The sequence below is a fragment of the Athene noctua genome, chromosome 5 (genome assembly GCF_965140245.1).
Source record: "Athene noctua chromosome 5, bAthNoc1.hap1.1, whole genome shotgun sequence".
NCBI classification, from domain to species: domain Eukaryota; kingdom Metazoa; phylum Chordata; class Aves; order Strigiformes; family Strigidae; genus Athene; species Athene noctua.
In genome coordinates this window covers 7,012,965-7,025,735 of record NC_134041.1, presented here as the reverse complement: position 1 = coordinate 7,025,735, position 12,771 = coordinate 7,012,965, and the positions used below count along the sequence as shown (strand labels likewise).

Sequence of the window (12,771 nt, the reverse complement as noted above, 5' to 3'; positions counted from 1 at the left end):
AGGAGGAAAAAATACTCTAAAGCAGTGATCTTAATCTGTTAAGTCTTTTAAAAACTGTCCTAAAGCTTTCAGCTGAGACGTATCTTCTCCCAGCACTAACTCTTAACAATTAAAAATACATTTTTAAAGTCTTATCTCAATTTTGGGATAAAATGCTGCAGCTGCAGAGACTGAGCATAAGCTAATGCTAGATCAGGTCAAGCTTTTAGTAGTGCAAGCCATAAAGACAGCTAGTCACCATGGAAGAACAGCTGTTCAGCCTGCTCTGTTTATCTTATCATTCAAATGCATTTTGATATTTGCTCAAAAAAATCAACAAACTGATCTCATCTCCCTTTTGCTAAATCTGTTTTAAATTTACACTGTGCAATAGCCAAGTTCTTAGTGTTTCATAAGCAGTAAAACCCTTGAAAAACTCATGTTTTATTATTTGTCTTCAGAGAAGATGAAAATTGCTTCTTTTGATGGGATGTACCACTGAGAAGATGCTGCTTTAATTCACTAATGATATGGAAAGATGACCTAGAAAAATGAAATTGCTTCTTGCCACTGGAATGAGGAAAGCTAAAATCGAGGAATTTTGCCTGTAGGCCAAATACTGCTTTTTCAGTACAGGAAGAGGTGACAAGATCAGGGGTGGTATGGGAGGAAGAAAGCACCAAGTCAGAAATCTGCAGCTTTGCAGCCTGCACACCAGAGGAGGGAAGGTGGGCAATGACAGCACGTGCTGTACATACTGATGTAGTAAAGAGGAGCTGCATACACTGCTACAGACACCTGTTGCCAAAGCCAGCCCATACTGGGACCAAGGGTTTGGCTTCAGGGTCTGGCTGGTCAGGTGACTGGTGCAGGGACTTTGTGCTAGTCATAGGGATCAAATTCGCTGTGTCCTATATGATGTACCAAAGCAATAAGAGATCTCTGTCTTTATCCCTGCCTCTCCAGCTGAAATATTACTGTGATTGGGATTTCTGGAGGCATATAAGGTGTTGAGAATGGGGTGCGGAACCTTTTGCTAAAGGGAAATGGATTGAAATAATGTTTAGATTTGATAAAATCATTGCCATGAAATGGCTGTTAAGTGGCTTTCAGGTCCCCTTGTGTTACATTCTTGGGTTTTGTACGTGGTATTGTTTTTGATTCCTGCAGTTTGACTTTTAGCTTAAAAGGAAAGCTTTCCACAGGTGCAGACTAGCTGGAATGAGTATCAGGACACTGATCTGTGGTTTTCTTTCTATCTTTAGATGTAGACATGAACTGACACAGAAACATCTGCAAGAAACACATCAGTACGCTTAAAATCAACTCTTTGTTCTCCTTTAAGATGATCTGAGAATCCAATACCCACATTATGAGTGTTATATAATGCCCCTGTGGCAAGTATTATTTAACCAAATACAGATGTGGTGACTGTCAGGAGAAGCAGCATTCCTGTCCAGCCCCAATTATTTGTGCATGTTCTTTTGGCAACAGCTCAGTTATGTGCAGTATCCATTCCTTTCAGTAACGAAGGTGAAAAGTTCAGCTATCTCTAGACAAGGCACTACTATTTGAGCAGAAAAACATTTAAAACCATGTTGGGCCTGTGTTGGATTTGCAAAATATACACACTGTTAAGAAGGGACAAACAGAGCTAAATCCATCAAACATGTCCAGGTCCTAAATCTGTATGGTCAGAGCCTCTCCTCAGGACTCACCTTAACTTTGGTGGTACATTAGCTTCTGACAGTGAAGATACTAAGTCTAGTAGCTGTGGTCCTGATTCCTGACAGGCTGACCTGCCAGCTGGTGCCAGAGCTCTGTTCCCAAACTACACCTCCTCTGGGCCTGCAAGTATGTAATTATTCCTTGCATAGAGGAAGGGGAGAGAGGGCTACCTCAAAGTACTAGATATTCCCAGGGGAGGGACTCTCTTCTAGGAGTTGAAGCCCAGGAGAGTCAAAGTCAGCAGAGGTTTAAGGGAAATACAAATTCCCCACTGTCAGTGGGCACTCATCTAGCAGCTTGGGTTTAAGGGAATGGGGCTGGAGAAGACCTTAAGTAAGGATTGATTACATTGAAGAGAGTCCACAGAGAGAGAGTTGTCTCTCTCATCAGTCCTATAAGGTGAGATTTTTGCTTTATAGCTATGCCTGATGCTTGCTTAGCTCTACTTATCACTCTGTCTTTGGGGCTCTTTCCTAGGAGCCCAACTCTCCCAGTGAGGAGCTGAGTTGCAGGATGATCCATAGGCATCCTACATGGTTGAAAGTTGCCTGAAAAGTTAAGCTTTGCAATGACAATCACTGTGATATACTCTTTTAAAAGAGCTAGCTCACATTTGCTGGACAGCGTGCATATTCTTTCCTTATGCTTCTACAAGTAATTGAGAGAAAAAAATAACTGATCTAAAAATTCTGAAATCAACCAATGTTGGGCTTTCTCCAAGTAGTAATATAACTTAGGCACTTATGTGTAGAACAGGGAGTCAAACCCACACATCCCTTTGTAGATCTGGTTGTGGTTTTTTGTGGCTACAGATCATGCTTGACTTGTTTTGTTACTATGATTGATGAAACTGTCATTGGAACATTTCTAACCTTGAAATATACCACAAGCAACCTGGACCTGAATATATTATGAACTGCAAAGAAGGTACTTCATGATTGTAAAGTGGCTTGATACTCTCAGAGCTCTCTTACTCTCTTACTCTCTAGAGACAGAGTAAGGAGATGAGATCCAATGAAGAAACAATGAACTGCCTTGATAGGAATTGCAGATCACTGTTTAAAAAAGCACAAGCCCTGAAAGTTTCCAGACCAGTAAAGGACTAGTAAATTGGTTATAAAATCCAAATGCAATCCTGGTGCAAAATAAGGAAAATCAGGAAAAGTAATCTGTTTTTTAAAATGGTGGAATATGTGCTGATCTTTTAAGTCTTGATTAAACTTCCCTTGATAAAGGGATCTATACTGATGAAAAGGTTGTTATTTTTGTTGCTTATTAACAGAAAAGGACAAACTCTTCCATACATGCTAAAGGTAAAATGAGGAACAAAATCTTCTCTTTTTTTCCTAAAAAGAGAAAAATTCAGATTAGATTTTTAAGAAAAATTCTCTTTTTCTAGAAAAAGAGAATGAATGGAACAGCACAGATTAAAAAACATGACTGTCAGCAAAAGAGTTCTTCAGAAGCAGAATTCTTAGAGGAGCAGGGCAGATAGTCAAGTGTGTCAAATGTGAACCTGATGAGCCTTTTCCAACACTAACATCTTTGAGTGCAAAATTAGCATCTTACTTGAATTCGGATGTGATGACATCTCAAGTTACAAACTTTTAAAATTCTAATAAAAAGATTGCCTTAGTATTTAAGCCTAATTAGAGTTTAAAACACCATCCAGCGCATATTGTTTTCTTGATTTTGTATTTCACAATATAGGTTATTTTGGAGCAAACTGTTGTATATGAAAACACCTTGAAAATGAAACATAGTGGAAAGCCAGTACCTTCCAACTGTATTGAAACAATCATTCCCTCATCTCCTTTCTTTTAATTCCTCTACATTCTTTCTGCTCTGCTTACTCCTACCCTAACGACTGTACATATACTCATGAGAGAAACAGCCATCTGCATTTGACCTTCCTGCCTCAAATTAACCCGTCAGACATTGCTAGAACTGTCATGAGCCTAATCAGGCCAATGGACCGGGGATAAAAGTTTTAGGATCTTTTCCCAAAGTCTGGCACAGGTGTAGTACAACTTAAGTTTTCTCTTTTTCATTGTCCCTTCAGTAGAATAGATATTATTTCTCTTTTAGCACTGACGGTAATTACTGCATCACAAAGTAATGTTTGGTAACAAAAGTAAGTTTTGCAGAAGATTATAGCAAAAATTAGTGACATCAGTTTATCTGAGTTCAGGGAATTTACATTATTACTTCTCCACATATTTGTTTAATTAGATAATTTGCAGAAGAGTTCCAGATTTCTGTAACTCACATCATTATCAGTGATGATGTCCTATGCAAAGCCATATGTGCTGATTATATAACAGCCCTTATTAGATTATTAAAAGAAGTTATTTAAATCAATATTTGTTTGACTGTTTTCCCAGAACTTTTAATCTTTATGTCATTCCTGCCTTCTCCTTCTGTAACCCCACTAATTACAAATGTATTTTATTTCTAAGTGGGTCACTCCATTGTAGGAGAGATTACGTGAATTATTCCTCAAGGAACTTGGGAAGTTATGGAGAAAAGTAAGATTAGAGGCACAACGGGTAAGAAGCTGCTACAATACTATTGCTTGAGAGGATAGAGCAGATAGTCAGAGCTCAGCTGACTATAGAAATTATTATAAAATGGAAGAAGGAATCAGTATTTAAGTATAACTAGATGAAGTACTCAGTCATTATTGTTAATTAGAATAAATATCTCAGAGTTAATAAAACCTTTTAACTTTTCATTATGTTTCTTTATGAATAGATGTTCCCAATTTATCATTGATTTTGTACTAATTACTAATTTGAAATCTAAATTAGGTAAGTAAAGGCAGGTGTTTGACACTAGCTGTCATTTCAAAATCTGGATAAGAATTCAGAATTTTCCATTCTCTCTGTAAAATAACAATAATAACTTTTAAAATCCAAAAGCAAAAATGAGATAAAAGAAAGGTATCTTTTCCTTTCTTTAGCCCTCTTCCTTTACAGCTGACAGTAGAAATAAAAAATATGTAAGATGTGCTAAAGAGACCTATTTACCTGGCATTTTCCGCTTGTACTGTGGCTTTTATTACTGCATAAAAAGTGGTAGGTATAGCTGCTTTTGTTACTTCAGAGTAACAAGCCTCCAGCCACATATGCCATGAAACTGTGTTTTCATTATATCGGCTACATGGAAATCTTATTTTACTTGTCGTTCTTGTCTCCACTCCATGCAAGTCAATTCCAGCCCTTTCAAGCACTTCTCACGCACCAGTTTATCCGTGTTGGGAGTCATTTTCATAACCAGTTCACAAGCTGTTTCCCATTTTCACTGTACCTTTGTTCAGCTATGGTTAAAACTCATTGTACATCCTCCCTAAAAAGGATGCAAAAAATATTATTCCTTGAGCAGAACAGCTAAATACTTTCCCAGTGCTGGACAATAGCTTGCAACCACAGTCTTTTCTTAATGTACCAAGAAACAAAGACTAAGATGAGTAGAAAGGGTAAAATGTTTCCATATGACTGAAGTAGGAGGTTCTCCACTGATACCAGAAATGAAGTCTGGACAAACTGTGTGTCCCTTATATATATTAGCTTTGTAGAAGCATAATGTTTGTTTTATGAAAAAATATCCTTATTTCTTTTCTAGTCCTCTAAGACAAATAATTTTTGTCCAATATTTTTTAAACTGAGGGAAAACAAGTGACAAACATTATTGTCAAATGGCTCCCACATAACTTCCAAATGCTGAGAGACAGATCTTTTAGAATTATACCAGTGAATTGGACACACGACATTGTTCAGATACGAATATATCTGCTCCAGTACAGATACAGTGTGCTGTTCCCAAGAGAAAGCTGTAGTAAGGATCTAGCAAGTATTTTACTGCATCTATCTAGAAACTGTATAATACCTGGAGGACGTGGCCAGAGCAATGAGCAAGGCTTGAAGAATCCCTCTGATGAAGACAATGGGATTCTTCTTGGTGATAAAGAAATACATCATTGGCAGAATAAACAACCCATGCACCACCAGGCCGCAAACCACTGTAATGGCATAGAAACCCAGTTTCTTCCCAATGGCTGAAGGGTCATCCATTTCTAAGATTTTACCAGCAATTAGGAACACAATTCCAAATGGAAAATACCTGAGCAAAAGGAAAGACAGTCATTATTAGGAGATAGCTCACTTCCATCCAACAGTGTGAGCGGGGAAATCCTTCCCATAGAGTGCAATAACAGCAGCCTGCCTGGAAGCAGCACAGCTGGGTTCCATTGTTTTATCAGACTAAGCCCCTCTCTTGCACACTTGAGTGTGCCTGAAGCACTGGGATAAACAATCTTTTATGTGGGGTACTCCTCAGCACAGCTGAGGTTACGGTGCTGGTCAGGAATGGTTTCAAAATGTTTTGGTTCAGAAGGCAGCTCTGACTTTTTAGCTTAAGGCAGGTCATTTACTGTCATTTGCTGTTCAGTGCAGAGACAGCCAAGCTAGCAGCAACCACGCTGCGTATCAGCACAAGTGCCTAGTCCTCTCTTGAGCAAACTGAAACCAGACTAGTATTTCTAGTGAAATAATGTTGTAAGGGATGGAAGTACCAGCCTGAGCATCTCATCATGCTTTTCCCTGTGTGGGCTGGATGTATTATAATCCCTCTTGGCATGCCCAAGGATTGGCAGTGCCCCTAGTGCTTACAGCACACACCCACTATACCATGTTTTGTTATTTGGGAGTAATATATAGGGTGCCTCTGTCAAAATGACAGTACAAGCCACGAACAGGATGTGTTTGTGTGCATCTTCCCTCAAATGCTGAGGCCCCACAAAGCTAAGGATTGTTCACCCTCATTTATTTCCCTGAAAATAAGTATATGAGATTTCTATGCATCCCCTTCTTTTGAAATTTTCTTACTCTCTTAAAAAATACTGATTTTCTTACTAAAACTGTTACTTACCAAACAGCAACTGCCACTATCTTCATGACAGATTCATTTAAACATTGGCAAAAGCTGACCAAAGGAACACCACTGTTCCCCATTCTTCCCAACATTATACCTGCAAACAAAGGCATTCAGGTTCAATTTCTCAGGTGCCTTCACTCATAGCCCCAGTGCTTTCCCTCCCTGCTGTAATTCCAAGTGAACTAAGTGGGAGATAATGGGATGAATATAGATCTTCATGATGTAGAAACAGACGTATCTGAAAATCTCACCTTATACAAACACAACAAGAGCGTGGGGGAGTCAGGCTGCAGCCTTGTGCCCTGGCTCCATACAGGGTTCTCTCCCCTAGCTGGATGGTTTTCCATTTGCAGTTCCCTGACATTTTCCCTGTGGGAGGTAGTTTTGTGCTGTAGATTTAGCCCCCTGGTAGCCTGTTTCCTTAACTGTCTTTCATAGACCTCTGAGAAGGATTTACCTGCTCTGAGCGATCCATGGAAGACAAACTAAAACCCATTTTTCTAGCAGTCTGTCTTGCTGCTGTGCGCTGCACACAACTGGGCAGCATCCATGAGACACTCCCAGGGCAAAGCCAGTATTTGAGGTTTGTTCTGGTAATGGGGAGTTAGTAGGGGGGTCTCTGTCTTGTTTTTAGTAGTTACCTGTCTACATAATAGCAATCAACCCTCATAAACAAACATGCAAACATGGGAGGAGATAAGGAAATGCAAATTCATGTGAAGAAAAGCCGAAGTAGTTGGTAGACTAACCAGCAAAGAAGAAAGCAAAGAAAACCCATTTACATGCATCCAGTGCTCAGAAAGGAAAAGGGTACAGCTCTAGGATGTGTCATCTAACCATATATTCTTCAGACAGTGTTAGTTTCCAATAATGCATATAAATAGACATAATTATCCTATTTTATTAATTTTATGCCATTGTTTCCTGAAAGGATCAAGTTAATTGCTCAAGGAATCACTTCAAAATCCAGCTGCACCAGGTGAGATTGCCTTTGGAAGGAGTTTAATGAGGAAGCAGGGGGCTGTGAGTAGGGTGCGTGCTGCCACTTGCTCTGGATATGGAGTGTTCTTGCTTTGAGCAGGAGCCCTGGCTTGCAAGCCAGGTCTTAGACAGCACCGCTTCCAGGGCAATCCCCTCCTGAGGCAGGGAGGGAGGCTTTCAGCTGTTTTATCCAAGGATTTCACAATAACAGTGCATTCAAGATGTGGGCTTGTAAGCCTGTTAATATTCATCTAAGCTCTAACTTTTAGGTCCAAAACCAACACTCTTTTATTAAGCATGTTGCTCATGTTTGGTAATAGGACAATAAATATAGTTCAGCTCTTCTAGCCTGGTTGGTGGCAGTTTTCCAAGACCCTTGACTACTAATTCTGTATAATACCAAAAAGTAGAAATGTCTTCTTTTTCATTTCACAGAAATAACTGAAATTTGCTCTTGAAAACACTGTCCTACCTAAGCATGTGGCTACTGGTGGAGACAGATAGGAGGAGAAGGCAGGACTGGGGCTTTCTGTCTGCAGCTATGATATGCCAAGTCCCATTTCAGTGCAAACATTTTCCTTGTATTGAATAAATAATGTGTTCTTCAAGAAAAAAGATCAGATGTCTCAATGCTTAGCCACTGTCATAATCTTGAACAGAAATTCCTGCATACTGTGTGAGAAGAGGTAGTATAGTTAGTCACAGCTGAGCCCAGCATCAAGTTTTTTTGTGTGTTGACCTCACACTCTGCCTGTCAAATGTTGCCCATATTAATGCATGCCTGGCAAAGAAGTCCAGTGATTCATGCTCAGGTGTGAGAGATGACTTGTAAAAATAGGTCCTGAAAGAAACAGGCCTGTGAGAAACAAAGACTGAGAAAAACAGCCTGAGAAAGAAATAAAGGATAGAAGGGGGAGTGGAGGCCCTCCGAGCTAAGGAATATCTCAAACACTTGCAAATAATGAAACTGTAGTCCTGGGGTGGATAGTGTGGAGGTCAAAGCTGATAAGGCTGCCCCAATAACACAGGATGCAGCTGGAGGGGGGAGTCCCGTGGAGAAAGGACAGTTCTGCTCTGGTGCACCTGGTCAAATTTCAGGGGCCATCTGTCCAGTGGATGACCTTTGCTTCATTGTCCATGAAATGCATATTAAAGTTAATGCCCCTGAATATGCTAACAAAGACTAACAAGATCATGCTAATTACATCATCCCATGAAACACCCAACCCCTCCCCATACATGGGATATGTAGGTATGTGGGTCGACCTAGAGGACAGACCCAAGAAAAGTGTGTATAAATTGAGGGGGGGCAAGCCTGGAGAGTGAAGTGAAGTGAAGAGGATGGATGCCTCCTTGAACCCTCGCTGGTGGGATCGACTCAGGAACCCAGACCAGTGATATCTATTTCTCTATTCTCTCCATCTCTCTCCTTTCCTTTTTCCCCATCTCCTTCATTACCATTAAGGCAAGGCATACTGTATTGCTTGCCACAACTCGTTATATACTTAGCCAATTACCATGTATCCAATTAGTACATTGTGGAAAGTTAATAATATGTCAGGCCTTTGAGACTTGTCTCACTGTTGTCCTCTCCGTTGGAGATTTACAAATCTAAGTCACTTGTCTCCCTCGTCTGAGTGGGACATGACAACAGGATTTATTCCTGGACTGAGATTACTAAATAATTCACCTCCTGCTTCAGGCAGAGTTAGCTTGAGTCTAAATTCTTGTCCCTTTATGCTATTCTTATGCTGTTCAAGGACCTTAAAGAAGCTGTAATAAGAACTCATACCCTAATGCTGTTTTTCTATGCCAAAATGGTGTAAAAAGATATTTGTGCAAATAAGACTCTGCCAAATTGAGCTAAACCGTTACAAAGCACCAAGGAAGGCCTGTATGCTTTATTTTGCAATAAATAAAATCTTTGGAAGGATGCTCTTCTTTCATAGAGATTGAAGCCACATGTCTTCTGTTTCGTCACTTCCTTTGCTGGGGGGGGGGTGGTGGGGGGGTGGTGTTGCTGCAGAAAGCTAAAGACAGTGATAAATGCTTGGCTGCATCCTTCATTCAAAATGACAGTCTGAAATAGTCACTGATAGGTGACAAATTTTTGAGGGTTTAGTGTCTCAGGTTTGTTTGTGGCAGATGCAGCACGAAGGCTGCTGGCAGTACCAGCAGTATGTCAGCCAGGACATAGAGAAACCAGCTCTCAGCTTCAATCCCTTGAGCCTCAGGCCAGCAAGACTTAGGGGCATTGTAAAAGTAATACATTGAGTTCTGGGAGGACAATGAATGATCTTCTGTGCTCAGAGGTATAAAATTGCCCTTGATTGTAATAAGCACATGTAATTAATTCATTCATATCCAATACTTTTTGACTGGAATAGCGTTTGCTGTGCAATTGTACTTTGCAAATTGACAATAAAATACTGCAAACTGGGGGACAGCCAGTTTCCAGCAGTGTTGCATATGGAATACCACCCACTAGAGAAATAAAAAGAGAGACAAATCTGCTAATTCCAGACTTGATTTTTGATCCCTTGTGCTGGTATGAACCATAATATAATAAATACAGTTAAAGATGTTTTATGGAACTGCTGACCAGATTATCTTCCAAGAATAGATTTAGATAAGGAAAATTTGATCAGCATTTTCTTGTAAAAATCATCAGAACTTTATGATTAACTAGGGCATGTTTGTTTAAATTCCCTCTTCCAAATCGACAAACATGATATAACACACATGGCACCAGCGAGTTCCTCCAGCAAGTGAAACTGAATAAATTAGCCAGATAGAAGCTCTTAGAGATCACTGTGCTAAGCTACTAGATGGTGTATAACTATCAATCAGCACTGCATGATGGCAAAAACAAAATCAAAAAGTTTAAATCAAAGAGAAGATCCACAGATTTAAAACTGATAAAACAGTATGCCTTTGTAGCTCACTTATTCGAGATATCACGTGAGGCTTATTATCTGAGTTGGGTTCTTACATAGATAAATGACAGTTATATTCTACACTAATAATGTGGTAAACTGTGACTAAGAATGGATAAGAACAAAGGACAGGGCAGGTTCCAGGGCTAAAGTAATTTTCTAGCTGGTAGGCGAAACTTCAGCCAAGATGTTGGCCTAGGAGCAAGTTTTTCTTGGACTGCCAGCTGCAGGGGTGAAACATCCAGCCATAAGAGCTGGGGGTGTCTCAGCCTGATGCTCCCCCTAACCAAGAGCAGTGCAGGAAGCTCTTCGTTCCTGTAATACAATACCTGGAGCTCTGGGCATTAAAAGTGTACTAAATTCTTGGTCTTTGGAAAGAAAGTCTGCTACAGACTTGTTTATTTCAGAATATCTAGAAACTGTCTCTGGGACTTCTGTTACTGGCCAGAGAGGGAAACAGAATATTGGCAGAGGGGCCATGGGTCTGACCTGGTATAGTAATTCCTACCTCCTCTGGGCACACTGTATTAGTTTTTCTTACAGTCAGGAAAAAACAGTTCATAAATAAAGGCTCAAAATAATCCAGAAGATATGAAAACAAAAAGAATGTAAGTGCATGCACAGAAAAGAGAACGGTATAGAGGAGGTGTCATCAAGGATTTTGTAAGATTTATCCTCAAAAGGTTGGGAGAACAGCTCTGTAACCGTGTTGTCTTTTTCCCCACAAAGTTTAGATAGAAGCAATTAAAAAAGGTGAATCAAAAACCCAAACAACCCAATCCCTATCTTTTTCTCTTAAATGGGTACTTGGATTATTACAAAACAAACATGTCTGAAACCTACCCATTGTGGCAGAGAATATCACAATCCCGAGCACATTCATGCCATCACTAGTGCCTGGTTCTGATTTGTAAATAACTTCAGGTGGGGGAGTGATATCCAATTCAAAATTCTGGACATTGGATCCATTCTCATCCTGGACTCCATATACTATAATGCGACGAGTGGTGCTTTCAGATGATGCTTTGTTAGATTTAATGATGGGAATAGTCTTGGTGCGATACTGAAAGAAAACAAAATAGTTTTTATTACAATATCCCAGCAGGAATTAGTAGTTTAATGAGACCTCCTAAGTGCTCTGTTTCAACAAGGCTGCATGTTAAAGGGACAAGCATGAAAAGAAGAATGACAGCTCCTGTCCCAGTTCTGTTCAAGTCTGTAAAAACAGTTGAATTTTGGGGAAAGCATTAGAAAATCAGAGTTTGCTATGGAATCATAGAATAGTGTGGGTTGGAAGGGACCTTTAAAGGTCATCTAGTACAATCCCTATAAATATATATATATATGTATATATGTATATAATCAGAGCCTTGTGCAGATCTGTCTCTCCTGACAGAGCTACTTTCCTGTAAGACATAATCCGAATGACTCTCTAGAGTTTCTGAGTGCCCTTCTCTTTGCCTCACCAGAGGTAAGGTTCCCATGACATATTCCCCCGAGTAAAAGAAGTATAGCCATGCCTCTTGCTCACTCAGAACTTTTAGATGAGGTTTTTCTGGCCAAATTCCAATCTGAGTGATTAGATTCTTCCTAAATACATTATTTTGTTGCTTTAATTGGACATGGCATTCTGTTCATAGAATCATAGAATCATTTAGGTTGGACAAAACCTTTAAGATCAAGTCCAGCCATAATCTTAACACTACCAAGTAGGCCACTAAACCGTGTCCCTAAGTGTCACATCTACATGTCTTTTATATGCCTCCAGGGATAGTCACTCCACCGCTTCCCTGGGCAGCCTGTTCCAATGATTGATAACACTTTTGGTGAAGAAATTTTTCCTAATATCCAATCTAAACCTCCCCTGGTGCACCTTGAGACCATTTCCCCTTGTCCTATTGCTTGTAACCTGGGAGAAGAGAGCAGCGCCCACCTCACTACAGTCTCCTTTCAGGTAGTTGTCGAGAGCGATAAGGTCTCCCCTGAGCCTCCTTTTCTCTAGGCTAAACAATCCCAGTTCCCTCAGACACTCCTGATAGTACTTGTGCGCTAGACCCTTCACCATCTTCATTGTCTTCTTTGGACATGCTCCAGCATTTCAATGTCTTTCTTGTAGTGAGGGGCCCAAAACTGAACACAGTATTTGATGAGGCCTCACCAGTGCTGAATACAGGAGGACAATCACTTTCCTAGTCCTGCTGGCCACACTATT

At 40.1% G+C, this 12,771-nt stretch overlaps 1 protein-coding gene across 5 annotated transcripts in view; it reads right to left on the bottom strand.

The window, feature by feature from the left end:
• SLC1A7 (solute carrier family 1 member 7) overlaps positions 1–12,771 on the bottom strand; it is a 58,076-nt gene that overhangs the window by 15,009 nt on the left and 30,296 nt on the right. For all 5 annotated transcript variants that reach the window (XM_074906181.1, XM_074906182.1, XM_074906180.1 and 2 more), the window contains 3 exons: positions 11,403–11,622; positions 6,637–6,736; positions 5,596–5,829 (listed from right to left, as the gene is read on the bottom strand). In XM_074906181.1, the coding sequence (XP_074762282.1) occupies positions 5,596–5,829; positions 6,637–6,736; positions 11,403–11,622 (554 nt within the window). The remainder of the gene's footprint in view (positions 1–5,595; positions 5,830–6,636; positions 6,737–11,402; positions 11,623–12,771) is intronic.